General features: G+C 39.2%; 1 protein-coding gene across 6 annotated transcripts in view; it reads right to left on the bottom strand.

Moving 5' to 3' along the window:
* Nucleotides 1-416: 416 nt before the first annotated feature.
* The window catches only part of BTBD3 (BTB domain containing 3), a 39,669-nt gene continuing 17,211 nt past the window's right edge, over nt 417-22,874 (bottom strand). For 5 of the 6 annotated variants that reach the window (XM_059897638.1, XM_059897635.1, XM_059897637.1 and 2 more), the window contains 4 exons: nt 9,014-9,293; nt 8,442-8,532; nt 7,752-7,870; nt 417-4,429 (listed from right to left, as the gene is read on the bottom strand). In XM_059897638.1, coding sequence (XP_059753621.1) covers nt 3,397-4,429; nt 7,752-7,870; nt 8,442-8,532; nt 9,014-9,156 — 1,386 coding nt within the window. In that variant the 5' untranslated portion in view covers nt 9,157-9,293 and the 3' untranslated portion in view covers nt 417-3,396. Of the gene's footprint in view, nt 4,430-7,751; nt 7,871-8,441; nt 8,533-9,013; nt 9,427-22,874 lie in introns of all 6 variants that reach the window. The other variant, XM_059897636.1, reaches the window with a different exon arrangement.

The raw sequence follows: 22,874 nt of genomic DNA, 5'->3' as shown, positions 1-22,874 counted from the left end.
TATAACAAAGCAGGAATAAGCAGCAGCACTGGTCACATCTAAAGCTAGATGTGATCTGGTGTCAACAGCCCAGAGTACAGGGAGATCTACAAGACATTTGAGCAACTCTACCCAGAATGCCAGCCAACCACAAACTCCATTCCTGGAATATAAATGTATCCATTCACTCCCTCTCATCAACTTAACAGTCAGGCTTTCCACAATGCAACTGATTAACATATTCATTGTTCTTGTATGCTTTTGCCTCACATTTTTACTTCTTTAGGGATCAAGGATATGTGAATAACTTAGCAAACAAATGCTCCTGAAAAAACCATCTTTGTAAAATATAAGTGGCACCAAAAGTGCCAGAATGAGTTTTTTTTTTTTTTTTTACTATTTCAAGGGACCTACAAAAATGCTAAGGAAAACAAATCTATGAACCAGTTTTATTTTATTTTCACTTAACATGATTATATACATTCATGTGTCTAACAAGATCTGCACTGTTACATTAAAAATACAGTACAATAACATTCAACATGAGGTACTTCATATTTATATATTTTTCCTTCATAAATAATGCTGTAAGCTACTGAATTCAAGCACACTGATGCACAAGTGGCTAGTGTCTTGAATTAGCGAGCTTATTTAAACACCTTAAAAAAAAAGACAGTTCAGTGCAACAGTTATGTAGAAATTAGATCATTTACTTAAATACTATATTAAGATATGCTTAAAGAATGTTACATTAGAACTGCTAGCCTAGTTCCCCTTATCCCCAGGATATAAACAATGACAACGACTGCCAGATACATTGGGAAAAGCATCTATAGGGCATTGTTTAATAAAGTTGCGTTTATACACTACAGTTGCCCGCCTTGTCAGAACAATGGTTTCTAGTTTTAAAAGCTACAAAATTTGAGATTACCAAAGAAAATAAAGCAAGCACATTAGCCTTAATTCCATGTCATTGAAAATGCAGAAGGGAGAATAGGATTTAAAAGATAAAGTTTTCTTGTTTTAAATACAACTTTCAAATTTAACCCACAGATCTTGGCACCAGCCAATCAGATGATGGATGGGTTTTGTTTTTTTTTTTCTTTTTCAGGTGACAGTAATTAATATAAAATTAAGTTCTTCCACACCTAGTGTACAGGATCTCACGTGGCTCTCACCCAGCGGTTCCCCAGCCTCTGGAGGGCAGCTACTAACAGGAGCACTGACCATGGGTGTTACTGAATGAACAATCTTCACTCTAAGGTTATCACATCCACCGCCAACAATCTGATATGATGAAATTAGTGCTAAATAAAGTTTCTTCTCCTCTGGCTTAAAAATGAGTGCCTTCCAATTGGGTATATAGTCTACCAATTTGCAAAGTAACTATGAGTTACCGAAATGTTTAACCATAATTTATAAATAATACCCTTTGTAGAAGCATTTTTTAAATTGAAAACATACCTTTATTTCATAGTTTGCCAAAACTACTGTCATCTTGCTAATAAGAAATAATTGTTAGATAATTTTGGAAAGTTGTCCTGGGAATACTCATCTATAATCACCATGATAGCTTTTGATCATCTGCGCTAACACACATAGGTAATGGTAAAGGTGATTAAAACGTTTCCCGTAATCCAGTGTTCTCCTCCATCAGGGAAGCTGGCCGAAGCAACAAGCCCACGTCTACAGGGGGACAAGTGGCCCAGAAGCACAGGCAGTCACTCACTGGGGCCCAGCTGGGGCCAGCAGGGGGACCATTTCTGTCCCAGCCCTCACTGACCAGGCAGGGAGGAGACAACTCCTGAGCTGGCACGCACCTGAACGCGCACGGGCACCCACGCACACACCCACCCCAGGACTAACCCCTGCTCCAGAGCCAGCTTCGGGCTCACAGAGCAGGAGAAGGAGGCGGCCAGCGACCACACTCTGGGTGGCGGGGAAGCCATCTCAGGATCACGCTGGGCAGAAAAGCTGCCCAGAAACACATGGATACCTCAACTGGGAGTGAACACAGTGGACACCACCAGGGTCACGGGCACTAAGCCAGCACAAGCCTTCGCTGAAGGAGAATGTTTTGATGAGCTTTTCCCTCCTTTGTTTACATTATCTGTGGACAAATAAGAGAGCTGGATGTGATGCTGAGGCAGTGACTATTAGGTATCATCAAGTGTATCGCTCTAGACCATTTTCTAAAAACCCTGCAGGCATATATTGGCACTTTAAGATGGCCAGAGGCCAGATTCTAGCAGTCCAGGAACAGGACAGAATTATAATTAACTAAGAAGATACAATGTGGTCAAAGTAGATCTGGTGAAGTACATTTCAGATTAAAAAAAAAAAAAATCAATTAATAAAATATCTTATTACATTAACATGTGGTGCTACAAAACTAATTGTTATTCTATTCATCTAAAGAATTGTTTGGTCCTCTTTTTCATGGGAAAAAGGGAATAGGAATGCTATACAGTACAACTTTTGAAAACCCGCAAATGGCAGGGATCAGAATCTAAGCAGGGAAAAGGGTCTGACTTTTTCAAACTCTGTATTATAATATGTCATCAATTAAAGTATTTGTCGTATGGGACTTTTTTAGGCTTCCTTTTAAAACTGTTTTAGTTTAAATTAATAGGCCTGCAACTTTTTCCTAATGACAATAAAATTTTATAATTTAGTTACTTCTAAAAGAAGTCTCTGTACTGCAATATTCTGTCTTCTGAACTAAAAGAATATAAATCTGTTTGTAGCAAAAGTCATGACCTAAAACTTCAAATTTCTTACTTGCTTACTTTACATTGACACTTTGCAGTTTAAAATTTAACAATCTTATGAATTTAGGATTTAAGAAAAAGCAATGCCCAAAAGTAAAATATTTAAAAGGAAATAAAATAAGAAGGTAAAGGTGACTACTGGGTGACTACTGTCTACTTTCTAAATTATTAATTATGAAGCAAAACGTCTTTCAAAATTGTACACTGAGGTTTATCTGATTTTCGGGAAGTGAGGGGTTCTGTTTAAAAATAATTCTTGTTATTGTTATTTTAGACTATTTATTCCTATTTAAAATAAAGCCCAAAAGGGAATTTGAGGTGATCTGAAAATCTTCCTAAGAGGGACAAAACTGGGAGGTCACTGGGGCAGTTGGAAAAGAACTCAAAAATCTCCCCAGATGTATAGATCCAACTCTAAGAACCACAAGCCTTGATGAGAACTTGGCTCTTTTAGGCATAGAGTTAAAAGCTGAATGCCGCATTTTTGTCTGTACATAATTAAAAGGTTGAAAGAAATTAGAACCTGCCTACAGCTCCGTTCATTACAAATTACCTGCGCTGATCGCATATCTGCAGCTGAGCTAAGCATCAAGCAAGGAGGAGTGTGGTGTGCACCTCAGAGCCCACACTGCTCCGGGAAGCGTGCTCAAGCGTAGAATATAAGTTCGGGGATCTGCCCCCCCTGCACCCCGGTGCCGTTGGTGCTGTCCGACGAGCACTGGAACTGGACGGTGACTTTGCCACACTGAACTTCCGTCATGCCTTCCTGTCCAAAGTAGCTGAGCTCATTGCCGTCCAGGATCACACTGGCCGTGTAGAAGGTGTCCGGCTCAATCTGCACCGGGTACTCAAACCACACGGGGAAGGTGTTGCTGGAGCCGTCTGAGAAGTACTTGCTCAAGTTCTGCCCCAGGACGACGCCCTGCCGCTTGAGTTCAATCTTGGCGCTGTACTCGGCCGAGCCGCAGCTGGAGCCGTACAGCCCGAAGCCCGCGATGAACACCCTCTTGTCGACGGCGAACTGGATGCTGTCGCAGCGGCCCCGGTAGCGCCACTGGTTGCTCCGGTAGGCGCACGACTGGAAACGGTGGCAGCGCTGCGGGACGAGGCCCTTGCGGGCTTTACTCACGAACTGCAGCTCGGGCTTCTTGGCCGCGGTGTACCAAAGGAAGATGTCGTTGGTCTCGTTCAGAGTTAAGACTCCAGACTGTGCAGCACCGTTTGCAAAATCGTCCAGGGCCATGGTCGGGATGCGGATCAAGTAAAGCGCCTTCCCGAGGACCTTGCGCTTGTTTTCAATGCTCAAAGCCAGATCTTGTCGCTGGCATTCCACTTCAGCCCAATTGAGAGCTGCCTCGAAAACCACAATTTCTTTGGCATTCAGAGTTTCCCTGCGGAGGATACTTTCTAGTGTCTGGAAGTCAATATCACAGAACCCCTCAGACTTGAGAGCGAGCTCGGCCTGGGCGTCGATCACCTCCCAGCACCGCTGGGTCAGGTCTGGCTCCTCAAACAGGCAGCTCTGGGACAGGAGGACACAGGCGTTCTTGGCGCTCAGGCTGGTCTCCAGGAAATTGACGCAGGCCCGGGCAAGGTGAGGGACGATGTACTTTTTGGCAGCATAAAGAGTGGCCAAGACTGTGTCAGCAGCCAAGTCAATTTCATCACAATAGATGTATCTGTAAGAAAGAGTGCTGCATGTAAATGGAATTTTCACAAAAACGAGCGTGTCCAGTGAGAAAAGATGTAACTACTTTCAAGTTAGTTCCAAGAAAATCATCTTATGGGACAGTTATTACAAACATGATTAGACATTAAAGCAACATCTGAAATACATTCATAAGTTATTAATATTTCAACTTAGTAGCAACTTTGTATTATTAAAGACATTAACTTCATGTAACCATTCTAGCCTGTATTTTTTTTTTTAATTTATTTATTTATTTTTGGCTGTGTTGGGTCTTCGTTTCTGTGCGAGGGCTTTCTCCAGTTGCGGCGAGTGGGGGCCACTCTTCATCGTGGTGCGCGGGCCTCTCACTGTCGCGGCCTCTCTTGTTGCGGAGCACAGGCTCCAGACGCGCAGGCTCAGTAGTTGTGGCTCACGGGCCCAGTCACTCCGCGGCATGTGGGATCTTCCCAGACCAGGGCTCGAACCCGTGTCCCCTGCATTGCACAGGCAGACTCTCAACCACTGCGCCACCAGGGAAGCCCTAGCCTGTATTTTAAAGCTACAAAACATAGAAGATACTAGAACTGTTTGAGAAAGGACTGAAATCAAAAATAGTGAATATGAGGAAAAAATATAGCAAAATTCTATTATATATACTATACTATATTTAGTTAAAAATAACCCCCATATGTTTTAGGAGAAATATATGTATGTAGACTTACTTAAAAATGTTTCTGCAAATTCAGATGGAAACAAGTATCTTTAATATCAACACTATAATGTTAGCAATGATTGCATCTTGACGCTATTATATAAGAATGACTTGAATTTTCCTTAAACACAAAACAAAACCTGATCTTAAGATATTTTTCAAGTAGTTCCAAGTTCAGTAGAGTTTTAAATATGGGCTCCAATGCTATCTTCCAGTTAACTTTACATAGAATCCAACGCAGGCTTTGTATCTGGCTTTTTTTTTTTAAACTCTAAATTCTTTCTTCTCCCCCACACATTCCTTCCACCTTCAGAATTAAAGAATACATTATTTCCAGATATACTTAATTAAAAAACAAAGTAAGAAAGTCTAAGTATGCACTATTTGTGTGCTTCTGTGAAGTGTCCCCATTTCAGGAGATAAGATACTTCTTATTGTTTTGGGGGACAGTGGCAGTCTCCCAAGATGGTATGTAAAGATAGAAATCATCTGCTTCTTTTAGATGCTGTGGCTAAGAGATAGTAAGAACTACACATGAGTAAAAAATACATACTAATAACATAATTAAAAAATTTTTCTAGCTAAGGTGTTTAGCTACTTGCTGTGACATTTTCCTTAGTGAAACACATATAACAGGAAATAAGCAATAGCTTCTGTAAGAAAGTACAAAAATATAAGAATGGCAATGAGAAAAATGACCAATCATGAATGGAACCTGAATTTTTTTCTCCCAGGAAGCCCTTACTCTTTTCTGATAGACTAAGCCAGCCACTGGCAAGATGGCAAGACTGCTCGACTAAATACCTGCAGCACCAGGACCGTGGGGAGGATTCTGCAGCACGGTCAGCACTTTGTAGCTCTTACCCTGGAACTGGCAAGTGAGCAGTTTTCCCTTTTTCTTGACAGCCCCCTTTCCAGGAGTACTGGCTACTCACCCACAATGCAGGGGTGAGGAAAACCTGGCCTCCGCTATCCCAGGCAACCACGCTGTGCTGATCAAGCACAGCACGACAGTAAATGGCACCTGCTACATTTCTGATTCTTACCACTTTATGTGGACTGCTCATATAATTTTAAAAAGCTGTATCAAGATATATTCTAGGCAACACATTTATAAGAAAAGATGCCTGTCAAATGATGAATCAAATGGCTTAGGTGAAATGGAATTTTGTGACTCGCACTCGGGTTTCCTAATTATGTACATATATCTGCGGCAACACAACAGTCTACTTGACTACAGTGATGCCAAAACGCCGAACTAGTGTCAGCATTCTCCTCTGCAACAGAAATAATGTCAAATATACAAAGCTAACTTCACTGGGGGAAAAAACAACACACAAAAATTGCTACAGGTAAAATTGAGTTCTGTATGTATATCTCTAAAACATTACCAAGGTCACAAAGTATCTATTCGTTAAAAGTAGTGGATTAGTTTATGTTTTGGTACTTCACGTGCTCACTTGCCTTTAATTTCCCTATCCCCCACTATTAAAGTTCTAGAGAGCAGCAAATGGATTTCAAAACTATACTACACATAAAGAATTAAACACTTTAAAGTTCTGGAACTAACTATAATACTTATTTTTCAGTAGGCAGAAGATAATATATATCAACATTTTAAATGTTTGTGGGATTATTGTCCAACTTGTTGACCCAATGAATAATTTTTTTCAACAAACACTGTAATTTATTCCAGTGACTCAAAATCCCCACAGCAGCAGGTAACCTTGAACTCTGATACACTTTGGTGTGCTAGAATGAGAATCAAGAAAAATCACCTAAATATTACTTAGAATAATCACTGGACCCTAACCACACAGTAGACTATGACACTGTTCAGCACCAACACAGGTCACAGAAGTAGATTCTGTTTATCTGGTTAACATTTACTGGATTCTGAAAAAGACCCATGAGAGAGAAAACTATTTTTTAAATAAATTTATATCTTATAACCTTACATTTCTTTATGACCAATTAAAGTTTTTCTGAACAAATCCATATAAATCTATAGAAAATCATTCATCTTTCAAAAATTTCTCCTGTACTACAAAATGCAAATGTCTCTTATCCTTGAGAAATAGTATCTGACTTCATGTGAGAGCATGTGTATGTATGTGTGCATCAAGATCAGACAATTTCAACAGATAGTAAGTTTTATATTTGCTGATAGGAGACAATAACTCCTAGAAAACTTAAAAACCTCCTAACTGGTGGTATTTAAATAATGTATATAATTTCTGGAATTGTGAAGCAAAAATATAATTTATGTCTTTTTAAAGACTTCTTCACACACAATACTTTCAGAGAGAACATGCTCTATTAGATAACACACCAGAAAGTTTTTCTTTAATTATAAGTCATTAAAAATGAAATCACTATAGGTGCCACTTGTCCCCAATTTCCATGCCAAGGTGTGATTGTAAACGTCTGCTTCATTCCACATGCTCCCCATGGAAAGATGCACAGGAGTTTTCATCAAAAACATATACAAGGTAAGCAGCACCCACTTTCTTCATCAGTCTCTCTTTTCTATTACCTGGAAGTTATAATTAACTGTGAAGCCATAAGAGCACAAAAACAGCATAAACAAACTCTTTCCAAACATACGCAAGATGCTTACTTCAGCATAGCGAGAAAAGCAGCAGGGTCGACATCTGGTATACGGATCTCATCTTTGTCCTCGGCAAGTTCTCCGTAAAACATTGCATGGAAAACAGAGCTCCCAACAGCTAAAACATACTGTGGAGAGAGGGAAATCTTATTTCATGCACTAAATTGAAAACATTTTCAGCAAATCAATCCAGAAAAACAACTCTAAGCAATCAGCTTTAGTGGACACAGAGCACCTAACACCTGCTCTACTGACAAAGCCAAGGAAGGTACAGTGGATCCGGCCATGAAAGCAAAAGACAGAAGTTCACGCAAACCAGTCTCTATGCTGCTAATTATCAAGGCTTTAACAGACCGATGCCCAAGTTCCTTCATTATAAAATAAATAAAATAAAAGCTTATCTAACTGATTTCTAGGAGAAGGGGAAACATATGACTTTCCTAACCTATCACAACAACTTCCCATGACTGTAGAGTTAAGAGGGCATGTTTTTGTGTGAGACATAAAGCAGGGTAGAAGGAAACAAAGAAAAAAATTAAGCGTGGCCAAGGCCCTCTGGAGACGCTGCGCCTTCTCTGTGATCGGGTGAAACACGCACTGCCTGCCATTGGCAAGCTGCCCACCCCAAGTTCCAGGCTCACGGAGAGGGTCCCTCTTTGTAAATCTCAGTACTAAACGAGTAATGCATCTGTTGCTTACTTTGTGTCCTGGCAACCGCTGAGTCCCACCTGGTGGCCCAACCACAAAATGTACATCTGCCATCAAATCATTATTGAACATCACTGCATTTCTGTAAACAGAGGCAATTCATTAATTCACAGCGTTTTAACACCCCCTCCCCAACATACAAAACCCACAAAAGGTTCACAAGCTAAACAACAGTTTAATAACTTCAGGGTAAAGCTACAAATAAAGGTTCCAACTATACAACTGCGTTTGTAATCACTGCAAACACATGGAAGTAACTGAAGTTTAAAAAAAAAGTTATCCAAACTTTTCTTTAGACTTAAGGACAAATAAAAGGTTTCTATCTCTATAACCCACAGACACAACCCTGTCACCTAAATGTTACAGCTTACAAAAACATTTTTATCTAAGAGGAAAACAGCTGTACTATTCTGGAAAAGATACAAGGCAGTTTTCCATTACCAATAAAGCTTCTGGGAAAAGAGGAAACACAGATTTATGTTAAAATACATTACACGTTGTGCAAAAGCAGAAACTTCAACACAGGAAAACTTTTAAAGTAAATATGCTGGCCCGGCACTTACCTCTCTCTAATGGTGGGATAAAGACCCTGCCAATTCGGGGCAGGAATAAGGTTGTTGTTACTGAGATTCTGCTGGTGGTACTGCTGGACAGTGGTGCTGCTGGAGTTGGCTGGTTTTTTTCGGGGGAATATATCAGCAGCCATCTTCTTCTTCTTTTTAGTCTTCAAGGTAATTATTTCATAACAAACTGGAGGCAACTTGCTGCTGCTGCTACTGCTGCTGCTGCTACTGCTGGGATTTGTTTTCTTCGAGCTTTTCTTGGATCTGTTCTTTACCGTCTCTGGAAGCATCAAGAAGAAGGTGAGACATTTCATGTTCTTTTCCTTGTCATCTACCATGAGTACAGTAGGTCTCTCTTTATAGCCAGATATTCCAAATCGGTGTGAGCATCAAGGAAAAGAGGCTAGCACGAGCTAAGATGAGAACAGAAACCAGCAAGCTGATATTTTGCTTCTTTTCTCAGCCGGGCAAGGTGACCTTTTTACTATGTTGAATTAGAAACTGGCTTTAAGTTTTATCCAGTACTGGGTCTGTTAAATACATCCCCATCATGATTCCTGTTCCTCTTACTTGCTCATAAAAATAACCCAGTTTCCTAGATCACCTGAAAATGCTACACTGAGCAAAGGTGACAGGCAGAGAGCCGTAGCACTTGTTTTCTGAATTAGGTTAGCAAGATGTGCTGGAGCCGCGTGAGTCTGTTCGGCCGGCTGAAGTTGTGTGGTGAATGGATCGGAGGAGAGTAGGTATTACAGCCCTGCAGATGGAGTCAGACAGCCAGTGCTCGGAGCCAATAGCTGAAGTCACCAGTCATGATTGGACCAAGCAAAACAGTGACACCTATTGTAGTGTGCATAGTTCTGATATTAAAGGAACAGCAGTTGCATTCTCTTGGCTACTATATTATTGTACATTTAAATAAGATAAACAACCTATGAAATATATTTGAAAACAGGAAGAGAAGAGTTTATGTCCACAGATTTTTCTTCAGTAGATGTGCATTTTTATTCCCCCAGTTAAACAAGCAGGGACTGATATCTACTCTGTTTCTAGTAAAATCTTGATCCCGGCAGCATTTAGTTGCTAGTACTTCAAACAAAATCTTCCATTCTACCAGCTAAAAGGGATTATTAATAGCAAATCCATATTAAACACATTTATTACAGCTTAATGGGAAGGAATGAAATTTTTCTTTTTCCTTTTTTAGTCTCTTTGAATGCAAGTTATAGTCTAGTACAAATAAGAGATGAGGTCATGTGTTCATTTTACCCCCCAGTGTTTTTCTAGCTCCTATAATGATCTTTGACAGGAGTCCCAGATCACAAAATACTGTTAATTAGACTAAAATGATACCAGTAGGTTTAGCTGCACTGAAACATAAGACACATTCTGGATGTAAAAATAAGATTCAAATGAGACAAATCTGGTAATCAGTGTTTAAAGGCTGTAATTCACTAAAAATATGTGAAATGGGGCCCTGTTTAGGACTTCAAAAAAATCCAACCTAAATGTTATGGTTACATTTAGCCTCATCACAGTTTTAAAGAATGTAATTCACAAATTCTAACACAAAACCAATAATAAGGCTACCCAAAATGATACATGTTCCAATGCTGCACAGTTAAGATGCAAACAGGTTCTCTCAGCTTTGAATCAGAACAGTACTAAGCACTACACGGTTTTCACAGATGTGAATCCTCCAACGTTTCTAGCTTTGCTGAGTAAGGAAAAACCAAAACACCTGCTGCAGGTTCCACACATGCGCATGCATTTCTAGGGGGGCCTAATGACGAGAATGAAGCACTATCACTCCTACTGGTTTGAAGGGCGGCAGCCACGTGCTGCCCCCACCTGACGCACCTTCATGACCACCGCCCTGCTTGCTGCACCACATCCATCTGAATAATGAGTTCCTGAGAGTGAGGGCCCAACAAATGGGAGCTTTGGTTGCTGCTATAACCGACAATCTACTAAAGATAACACAACTGAAATCAGACATTAAATCCCTGGGACCCGGAATCACTAAACTGAACCAAGGAATATCCTCTTTATTGTCATCATTATTATTCTTAAACCTGTTTACAAAGCCACTGCAGGACAGACTGTGTGCAAAGAGAACCATGGTCTTTAGCACAGGTTGTTCACCCCCATTTCATACAAACCCTGAAGTGCCACTTATTTACTACAAGTACCATATTCCCAGTCATAGGGCTAACACACACACACACACACACACACACACATACTTCCAACTGCCTGCAAACACACTTCACCACACAACGTGTGTGTGTGTGTGTGTGTGTGTGAGAAACAGAGAGAGAGAAAGAAACACATGGAGAAAGGCACGAAGAAGAAACAAGTGAGTTCCTATTAGAGCTAACTTTTCAGAATATGATTAAAACCAAAGGATTTCTGTCCTGCTCAAGTGCTACTGAACTTCCTGACCATCAGCATCCTAGAAAAGCCCCCAGGACAGGGAGCTCCTTTTGACTGGGATTAATTCCCTGTGTACTTCTAACAAACCTAGTAGCTGGCTCCTTCAGTTCAGAAGTAATCAATTAGAATGGAAGGGAAATGAAGCGTTTTGAGACAGACTTACCAGCAGCTGGAAAGACAAAAGACACAAAAAGCACGAAAGACAAACACAAGAGCTTAGAAGTTTTGTGGTTTTTATTCATTTTGCATATAGTTCAACACCCTTCACCAGAAAAGCCTCCAAAAAACACTGCTCTTTTACCGCTAGAATAAAGGAAAAAGTGCACGTAATAGTTTAAGAAAGAAAATTATATAATATTTTAGAAAATGTTCTTTATAAAATTAAGTTTCAGTTATTTAGAAAATTAAGTTTTGTGGAGAAGCTTGGAAATATGAATTAAACTGGAATCACCTAGAACAGTGCTGCAAAGAGGGGCCTTGTCCTTATTCACGGATGTGGGGACCGATGAGCACGGCTGTCTTAAAGACATGTTTTTAACTACAAAAAATAATCCAGTTTTTTAAAAACCAAGAAAGATATTTTAATTTTTGTAGCCAATCTGGAAAGGCATGAAAATGTTAATAAAATCAAGACAATGAAAAGCTTGCTGAGAGCCACCTTTTCTTACCACGATAATAAGGCAGTTAATATAAGGTCCCTGCTACTGCAGGTGTGGTCGAAGGGGCAGCAACAGCACCTCCTGGGAGCCTGTTAGAAACCCATGACCTCAGCCAGACTCTGCATCAGAATCTGTATTTTAACAAAACTCTCCAAGTAATCTATATGACATTCAAGTTTGAGAAAACCTCATACACATGACTAAGGGAATGTTACAAGGTCTTCCCAATGTTCCGGTATCAACATCTGGAGCCACGTTTCACATTCATTTCAAGTGAATGGACAAATAATTCAAAATAATTTAATTTTGAACCTTCATGTCTTGTTCTGAAATCCTGATTAGCCCCTAAGTGTCAAATTCTATGATTCAGATGTGTAGACAGCCAACTGAGAGGTCCCCAAATATTTTTCAATTCTCAGGAAAAGAAGCTCAAGCCCAAATTATTTTAAAGGGCAGTGACAGAGACAATTAGTGGGAAAAATAAAGGATTAAAAAATGCCAAGTGTGAAACAGATGAACCACCTAATATTTTAAAATAATCTACTTCAAATTCTATTTCAAAAAATTAGCACTGTGGTACAGCACAATTTGCAATCAAATAGTCTGGTTCAGTCCTGGCTCAGCCACTAAAAATTAAAGAGCTGTGTGTGTGTTGGGAGGGGGAGGGAGGGAGAGTGTCGGGACAAATCATTTAGCCTTTAGAGCGCCTACACAATGAAGAGGTTCATCCAGAATTGATGAGTGTTTCTCAAACTTTACCCTCAATCCACAGCAAGAAATCCATTTTGTATTCAGACCCGGTACTAACACACATAAACACATATATCTATATACAAATGGAAAGAAGGTCACAAAACAAAACTTATGCTTAGCATGTTATGAAACACTCCGATATTTTCTGTTTTATTCTTTTCTTTTTAATGTTGGTTTTGATACAGTCCATTGATTTCATGACCACAGTTTAAGTAACACTGGTCTAGATTATTTCCAAGGACTTTTAAGGCTTAACATCCCAGGGTGCTTTCCTATCAGGAATTTGGACTAGGGGCCACCAGACAAGGAAGAAGGCAAGGCTGCATCAACTTAATGGAGCCCATGAAACAAACCCCTCAAATCACATGCAAAATTGGGAGTTTGCATTTATTTTTCTGGAAAGAGAAGCCATATCTGTCTTTCAGAGTAACTCATGATGCAGAACATAATAAAATGTTATGGAAATCGCAGATTAATTTGAATCGTCAAAATATTCATCGTATCACTTTATTTTCTGCTTTCATTTCTATAGTCTATCTCATTAAACACAAATTATGGCTTCTTTCCCCCCCTTGAAATTGAATATAAATAGTTAAAATCCCATCTATTGAATCCGTAACCCATAAACATCACCCACTGGGTTGAAGAATAAAGAATACCAGCCTGGTATCTACTGTCAAATTTCACCTCTAAAATTTCTTTCTGACTAGCATACCACTTGTTCCTACACGTCCTGAATTTTAAAGCTGTTATGAGACATGGTTAATTTGCCCTCATAAAGTAAATAAATAGGTGAAGTCAAGAAGCCCATCAATCTTTTATGAAAGTATTCTCAAAATACAAACATGCTGATCACGCAGTGTATTAGGTGTCGGGCATGCAATGGTGAGCAAGATTAGGAACCAAGCTGAAAAGGTTAGCTAATAGCAGTGGATTTCAGATAATTTTATAACTGCCGGAAAGTTCAATCATCTTTATCTCTTCCCATTCAATTCCCGATAATAATAAAATTATGCACAGAATTAAGCTCACTTAGATCATCCTCTTCACCACTGGAAGGTTTGCCAGACATCCGGTCTTTATTTGGTATTACAGAATCTTGTTTATTCAGTTTGGGGACTTGAGTAAGGTTTGGAACTAAAAGGGACTATAGAAATCATTTAATGCAACTCTGTCCCACAGATAAGGTAACTAGGGGTCCAGAAGATTACGGGATTTGTGAAAAGTCCACAGTTAGGTTGTGGGGCAATGTCTAGACTGGAGCGCAGATTTCCTGACTGCTTGCTTAATTGTGTCTGTTCCACTCGCTCTAATTTTCACCCACAGTAATCACCCCACAATCTTATGTAATGCTTTATCTTCATATTTCTAATCTACTTTAAAAGAAAAACACATGTCCGAATTTACAGTTATGAAAACCGTGAACATATATATACTCTGTACCCTGCAGGAAGCAACTGCTGGAAGAATGAGAGAGGGACACTTTCTGGGAAGAAATGGAGAGGAACTGTAACAGGAAGGAACACAGGAGCGCAGCAGCCATGAGGAAGCCGCTCAGAAACAGAAGAGTCTCTCCAGTGAAAGGAAAATTAGAAAACCAGCCATTCACGGTTAACACCAACAAATGCGATGTCAACTACTAACAACGCTGGCAACTCTTGTTTAACTTGCTCTAACCCTGCACTCCTTGTCTGGACTTGTATTTGGTTTACTACAAGACACCTAAACAGCTACAGTGTGGACACCTCCAGAACCTAACAGAGGAGAGTAATATAACCTGATAAATTATGATGGAACAGTGTTTTGGTTTTGCTTATCTTTCTCTTCAGTACTGAGCAAAAGTTATGTTTGTGATTTGGGAGGTATAAAATATAAGTGACAAAATGGTGGCAATCCCTAAAGATAGCAACAGTTGCTGGAAAACAGACTATATGCATGTTAAATTTGGAAATAAATACAGTCAAGCATTGGGCGGCACCGTATAGTGAAAAACAAAAAGAGCCAATAACTAGCGAACTTAGGGTTAGTTACTTAGAATCTGTAAACCTCATTCTACTCATCTGCCAAATGGGGTGATTCTACCTAGCTCATCCCTTTCAGGTTTCTCCTGAAGGCAAGATGACATGTTTGTGAAAGCACTTTGATAAAAGTTGAAAACACTCTGCAAAGGTAAACTTCCACTATTAGTAACAATTGTACCCAAAGCAGGAAATATTTGTGATACAACTTTCCAAAACACAAAAACCCAAAGATTCATCTGGCTCCCTGCCCTCCTAATCTTCCTGGCTTACAGCTACTGACATTTCATCCATCTGCAGGCTTGCTCCAGCCCCACCAAGCATGCCCCGGTTTGCTGTGGCTCTTGTTCGGATTTTGCAGGTGAGGTTCAATAACCAAGATCTCTGTCGTGCATTGTGATCAGGTCCCACACAACGTCCAATTGTGCACCTGGAACCCACACTCCAGGCTGGGTGTCCACTGGACTTCAAGACCACCTGTTGGTGGATACCCAGCTGTACCCACCTCCTGAGAGAGCCCAAAGCGGCAAGCAGTCCAGAGCCACCCAGCAATGTCTACACTAGCAACTCAATTTGGCCTCTCAACAATGACCCAATTTGAATTCTAGCACCAAGGGTGATGATAACTAAGACAAACACTTGGGCAAGGCATGCCTCTGTGTGGCTGGAGGGATGAGGCTCATGGGCTGTTTCACTAAGTATTTCCTATTCACCACACAAAGTTCCAGTTAACCTTAAAATTGTACATTAAATTTGGAAAAAATGCCCAAAGGTAGAATGTGACAATTCTTTGAAGGCAGGAACAACGATTCTTTTAAAATTTCATGTAGCAGTTAACATGATATTTGATGATTATAGCTATGTCTATGGGTACCTCGTTTGGACTATTAAACAACTCATCTAAATGCCAAATCATTCTCTATCATATGTTAAATGAGGTGATCTTGAAAGGAACATATAAAATATATCATATGAGATACTCTAATGATAGGTATTTAAAAAAATATTATAAAGTCTTTCGTAAAGTTTAAGATCCTTTAGTAAACAAGATAATCAATTGCTAATTTTTATATACTCTGAGTGATCTCATGTTAAGTTTCCTTGTGTGTAAAAGTTGTTGACTACACAATATCTCTCTTATCGTTTCCAATTCTAGATTTCTAGAACTAAAGAATCTGTATAATGTTTGGCAGAAATAATGACTTATTTAATATAATTTTCTTTATATTTTAATATTATGATTATAACCAAAACCCAACTAAAACTCTATGTATGTATATATAGACATGTGCCACATTTTATTGGTTATAAGATTCCTTTTTCTCCCCCACTGCAACATTTTAACATCTCTGAAATTGGGCTGAATCTTATAATTGATGGCATTTTATGAGCATAACTTTAGGTTCCTCCCCTTTCTTGTTGGTACATAAAATAAAGGCATACCTTACAACTGATGGCACCTTACAATCAGTGAAATAAGGTAAAATATATATAACTCAACAGAAAAAAAGGGCTCTCTTCTTTAGGTTGGTTAATTACTCCCCTAACCAGGCAAGATGCCGGCTCAGAATTCTGGCTGAACTACATCAGAATAATTGAGCTTTCATTAACTAGTCATTTGATAAAGTATATAATCACAATTCTCAACTGAGACTGCTACTATGACAACCGATGATATGGTAAAAAGTCTACACAGAAATTCCAAAATGTGAATTTCCATTGCCAGGACTGGTAAGAGTTTCAGAATTAATACAATGCATTTCTACTAAATTCTCATGGCACACAACTATACATGTACATAAAACTCATTAATAGAAGCCTATTAACTCTCTGGGTAATATTTGCTAAAGATATTTTATCAATCAATCAATCAAAGATTAACCTACAACAATGTGATACACAGGTTAAACCTGGAGCTAAATGACTCGTTTGAAATTATTAGTAATTTTCAAACAAATAGAATCAATATTAAAATATTAGTTTTAAGAGGGAGAAATATTATTATATTACAATGATCCCATTATATGTATGACTTTCTCCTAGGTACTTGAAAACAATTTATCCAAAGAAAAGTAAAATCAGGCCTCAGGAGGTCTCTTCTGAGAAGGCCCGAAGGGGGGCTGTTCTGACCCAACAGGGGACATTAAACCTATTGGAAATTCTGGAAAGTACGACTCTGCCTGACCACAGCTGCGTTTTTTTTCCAGGTCGGCTGTTGGCTTTAGTTGACAGAGGAGGAAAATATGTTTTAGTCAAATAAAAAATATTTTTCATAGATATTTTTTACTTTGCCTAGTATATTTTTTTCTGATATTACGAAGATAATAACCAAAATCATCTCTACACTCAGATCATTAAAATTCAAAGGCCCTCTTCACTTATGTACTTAACCAAAGAATGCCTGGCTTTATTTGACAAAATCACACTTTTCCAATGAGCACATGGAACAGGAAGAAAAAATCCTGACAACCTTCAAACCAACCTTCAAACCATTCTATATCAGTCCTGTTTATTAACAGGGTAGATGTAACAAACCAATTTCCCCAACATTCACAACTTAGTGAAAAAGCTCTGCAAGATAAAACAAGATTCCCAAACACAAGTCACTTCACTGTGCCTTTGCCCTCAGTCACGCTGGGGCACTTAGAAATGAGCACTGCTCTCCTCTCCCTCAACATAGTACAGCCCCCCAAAACACCTGAAGGAACGATATAAATTATCTTAGATTAAAAATTTTTATCACTGTAAAATCAGTAGGATAGTTTTGTTAAAGGCGAGAAAAAACCAAAAACCAAAAAACTTTCATTTCCTATTTTTGCAAAGTCACATAGAAAAGACAAGTTACCAATTTTGTGTTTTGACTATCACCATACACGTATCCACAAGAGCCTCAGTTAATTACTATTTAATGAAATGCCTTCCTTCATTTTTACAATGTATGTGACTAGAATGAAATATAGTTATTTTAAGCAAACAATACAAGATCTAAAAATAAGAGATCTGCTATACTGAGAGAAATTGTGCTACAGGAAAACACAAACACATCTGAAATTACCAGGCATCGTCAAACCCAATTTTTAATATATCCTTTCTAGAGTAGAGACCACCAAATGAAAATGAAAAAAGCACATACATTTCTAAACTGAGTCACAAAAATGTGTTCTAACAAAAAAATCCAAGTAGAATTAGAAGCCTGTGATGGAGGGTTATTATAGAAACCAGCTTCTGGCAAAAACTCAAAGTAAAATCTGTTCTAAGTCCAAATAAAAAAAATATGTTTTACGCTACTTTCTTTTAATTAGCTTTAAAGTCTACAATTCCCCATGACTGTTGTGAAGGACACAATATAAAGGCACACTGTACTGTAAGTGTTGGCAAAACCCTTAACTATATCAACACCAAGTAACATTCAGAGACGACCACCATTTGCTGCAGGAAATAATTATTTGGCACCAATAAAGTACCCCTTGTTGCTTCTATCTCTCATGCTGTTCTAATCAGAATAAAAGTTGAGGGGTTTCTATACATAGTTTCATTGCATGTGTCAGAACTAAGAAAATAAGGTACTTTAAACAAAAATTCAATTCTAATAATATATTTAGCAAGCTTGTTTTTGTTTTTGTTTTTAATTAAGAGCTACTATAGAAGTAGGTCAGTACAACTGCCCAGAGGTATAGTATAAAATTTAGTTGCTCATAAAATAATGCTCAAGTAAGTTTCATTTAGAAAGTCAAGACTACTCGTGAAAATATGTTCTCAAATTTGGGTTTCCCCAATCTCTGCATCACACAACAATAGGTAGACAGTATTTACATGTGTACCTAAGTATAATGAGCAGATTAAAAGCATTCGAGTCAAAAATATATCTTCGAAAAGTGGCCACTCAACTATTAGTGCTCCAAATTTTTTAAGTAACACTCAGAGAAGCAATGATTTTACCACAGCCAAGAACTGCATAGACTCATACAAGATCCACAGTATTGATGATGACTGGAACCAAACCAAGGAAGAGTTGACAGTCTCTGAAAAGGGTGATCAAAATTTACAGGAGTCAGGGCTCTGCATAAGCATTTTACTAGCCAGTTGTAGGGATGCCATGATCCACTGAGACTTCAGTACAGTAGACCTGGTTGATGCCAGTATTTGTTTAATGTAATACTCTCTCATAAAATTTAAAATATGGCATAAAAAGGAAATGAAAAGGGGTATTTATTAAGTGGCATGTGGCCAAGTTTTTAAAATTAATTAATTAGTTAATTAATTCATTTATTTTTGGCTGCGTCAGGTCTTCATTGCTGCACGCGGGCTTTCTCTAGTTGCGACGAGCGGGGGCTACTCTTCGCTGCGGTGCGTGGGCTTCTCATTATGGTGGCTTCTCTTGTTGCGGAGCACGGGCTCTAGGAGTGCGGGTTTCAGTAGCTGTGGCTCGCGCTCTAGAGCGCAGGCTCAGTAGTTGTGGCACACGGGCTTAGTTGCTCCGAGGCATGTGGGATCTTCCCAGGCCAGGGCTCGAACCCGTGTCTCCTGCATTGGCAGGCGGATTCTTAACCACTGCGCCACCAGGCAAGTCCCAGCATGTGGCCAAGTCTTAACCAACTACTCTGTGCTGCTCTTCCTAAAGAGGTTACCATGTGAAAGGAGGATGGTCTCACCTGTCGCTTCAGCATGCTAGGAGTGCAGACCAAGCATCTATCCAGAAAAAAAAAGAAGAAATTCTGTCTCACCTTTCTCAGTGAGAGGAAGCCACACAGTTTGCAGTGCATTCTGGATCTCCATGACCTGACTCCAAGCCCTGTGACTTGTCCTCCTCATTCACTCACTTTGCAAACAAGACTATTCCTGAACTGGAATGAGCCCACTGCTTCCTGCCATCCTCCCTGCCCTCTCTTCCTTAGAGCTCACCTGTCGGAAGCCTACCCATCCTTCACAATGCAGTCCACAGACACCTCAACAAGGAAGGTTCCCAGCCTCTCCACGCCGCACTTTCTCACATTTCATCCTGCCTTAAGTGGTTTGACTAGGTGAGTTCTCCGAGGGCCTCATCTCCATGCCTCCCAACAAGAGCTAAAAGCACCACACTCACACCTGGCTTACAATCATTCTGTAACAGGAACGATCAAGTCCAGCACTTATATAAGTCCATCTAGAACCTTAGATTGCATTGTGGAGTGCAAATGGTCCTGGGCTGACATGGTCTGAAACCGAGGGCTGTCAAGTTTCCAGCCGTCCGAGATGCAGGTTTACACGAGGTACAGTGGTAAAGAACTGAGACATCTGTGAACTGTGTCCTGAGGCTTCCTGAACATGTCTAAGCACAAATGTGGTTTTATAACATTGCATCCATCTAGCATCTAGTCCAACTGAAAATACTGAAGCACGACTTAAAGCAAGTCCCCATATGTGCTCAGAGCAAGGCTTTGCTTCATTAGAGTCTAAAATTTAATGTACTACAGATATTCACATAGTCAGAGAGAAGTATGGGCTAATGAGGAGCAAGACTCAGGTACCCAGGACAAAGCTGCCTTTATCAACTGGTCTCAATTCATGGCCTGGTGTATTTATTTATAGCACCAGTAGAGAATTTTCTGATTTAATGAACTAGAAAGGATAATAAATTCTCAGCAATTCACTTGAAAGGAGGAAAGCAGTCATATGAATAATCTTAAAAAATGGATAATTAAGAAGACTTTTAAATGTGGCTTTGAAACGTGTTTCGTCTGTACTTAACACTGAATGCAAGAATTTCTACTACATTAGACACACCCAATCTTCAAACAAAGTAATAAAACACACCTGTGTGTTCAGGACTGAGTGTATGAATAGTCTAGAAACTCACCCCTACCCGGCAAACAAACCACACTGCTAGAGATGGGCAATGTCACATTTCAGATTACTGCAGAGCACAAGCACAAGCAGAAAAATGCACTTCTTAACACGGGTGTGTCTCGGTGAAACACTTTACTAAGAAGAACTGGAGTGTTAAGTAATCACATGTTTTATTTTTCTTCCCCCAAAATAAAGAATTCTCAACTTCGGTCTATATATCATCTTACATTACTGGAGTAAGCACAAATGGAAATGGTCATATCAATAGTGGAGGAGCTGAATACCCTAGCCATGGCTGCAAAGTCTCTTGCTGCGTTGGTGTGTTTATGAAAGGAAACTTACCAGCAGCAATGATTTTTAAAATCATTAGTAGGGTTGATAATGTAAACAAATTGTTAAAAGGTAACGGATTGAATTGTGTGTTGGCAAAAAATATAGCTTGAATTTCTAAATAACGAGTTCAACTGGTTATAAAAGCACATTTTTTGGAAGGTGGGATGAAGTACACACTGTTTTGCGCCTGTTGGTTAAAGTGTGTGTGTCTTAATGTGTTAAGTATTTTAAGCAGTTCTGAATTGCACTGGTTCAGAAGGTACTTGAAGTAGATGCGGTGGCTGAGGCCCTCTGAAACCGCTCTGTGGCATCTGGCAGTGGTGACACATCACCAAAAGCCATCATGGGAGAGCCATCGGCTCCAAACAGAAAAGGGAGCCTTAAACAGATAAGGACTGGTCCACAGTCAGGCTCTGGGACTCTTGCCTTTTCACAATTGAAGCTGCTGGTTCCTAAGCCTGGACAGTCACTCCAGTGGACCCTAAGCAGCCAAAGTGAACAGCACTGAAGGACCTGTCAAGTGGCCTTGCCTTCCCTATGCCTCCCCACCCACACCTGGGGGCGGGGGAGGGGGGGGCAGGGGGATTTAGGAACAGTGATGAAACAGCTTGTGTGAATGCAGATTAGCTACTGTGCATTCCTTTGCCATGATCCATGTATTATTTCATTGGGGAATCTCTATGAGATGCAGTAGTAAAAACTATTGATTTTATTAAATCTCAGCCCTTGAGTATACATTTTCTTAATATTCTATGTGATGAAATGGGAAGTATGCTTAAAGCACTTCTGGTAAAACTGAAATAGAACGGTTGCCTTGAGAAAAAAATACTTGTGCAACTGTTTGTGTGAGAGCTGAACCAGCCTATTTTTTCATGGAACACCACTGCACTTGAGAAAATATGCAAAGTATGCTTATTCACACTTAGGTATTTAGCAGACATTTTCTCACAAATGAATGAAATGAGCCTGTCACTTCAAGGACAACTGACTATTTATTGCCAATAAAAACGCAAAAGTTAGAATTTTGGAAATCTTGATTATGCCACCATGAGCTTGATAGCTTCCCAAGACTGGTAAAGACTTCTTAAAGACTGTTTCTGATTAACACGGGTGACATCAGGTAAATGTAATTTTTTATATTGTATAATGAAACATGTCAACATTTTAAAGATTTGCATAACTCAGTGAACCAATGTTTTCTGATAACAATGTTATTACATTACAGAATCATGCATATTGGTAAAAGGTCCATTCAAAGTACATGACAGATCAATGGATTTTAGTATAACAGGAATACAAAAAGTTCACTGACAGTTTTAGATTCCACATAGCAATCAACCTTTAAGAAATTACTATCCAAGTTTTGTTGAGGTTATCATAGAATATCCACCATTATCTGAAAAGACTATTAAAATACTCCTTCCTTTTCCAGCTATATATCTGTATGAGGCCAGATTTTCTTCATAAGCTTCAATCAAAACATTTATTTTTTAAACAAATTAGTAAATACTAAATTTTTTTCTTTGTTTTCACTTCTATTCCAGTAAATATTAATAGAGATAACCCCTATAAACAAAAGCTCTTTGGGTTTCTTGAAATATTCAAGAGTATAAGAGTCCTGAGGTCAAAAAGTATAAGAAACACTGATGCCTCACCTGGCATCATAAGGAGTTGGGATTTTATTTTAAGTGTGATTGTGGTAAGCTACTAAAGGTTTTCAAAGAAGATCCTTTAAAAAAAAAAAACAAACTAAGTGATCAGGGCCAGGTTTTTAAACATACCTGCTTTTTGGTTCTACTCTACTAGAAAATAATAATTAATTCTCGGAGCATAATT

The sequence above is a fragment of the Balaenoptera ricei genome, chromosome 15 (genome assembly GCF_028023285.1).
Source record: "Balaenoptera ricei isolate mBalRic1 chromosome 15, mBalRic1.hap2, whole genome shotgun sequence".
Lineage (NCBI taxonomy): Eukaryota > Metazoa > Chordata > Mammalia > Artiodactyla > Balaenopteridae > Balaenoptera > Balaenoptera ricei.
The sequence above is the reverse complement of the archived record's forward strand: the minus strand, read 5'-3'. Positions and strand labels throughout refer to the sequence as shown.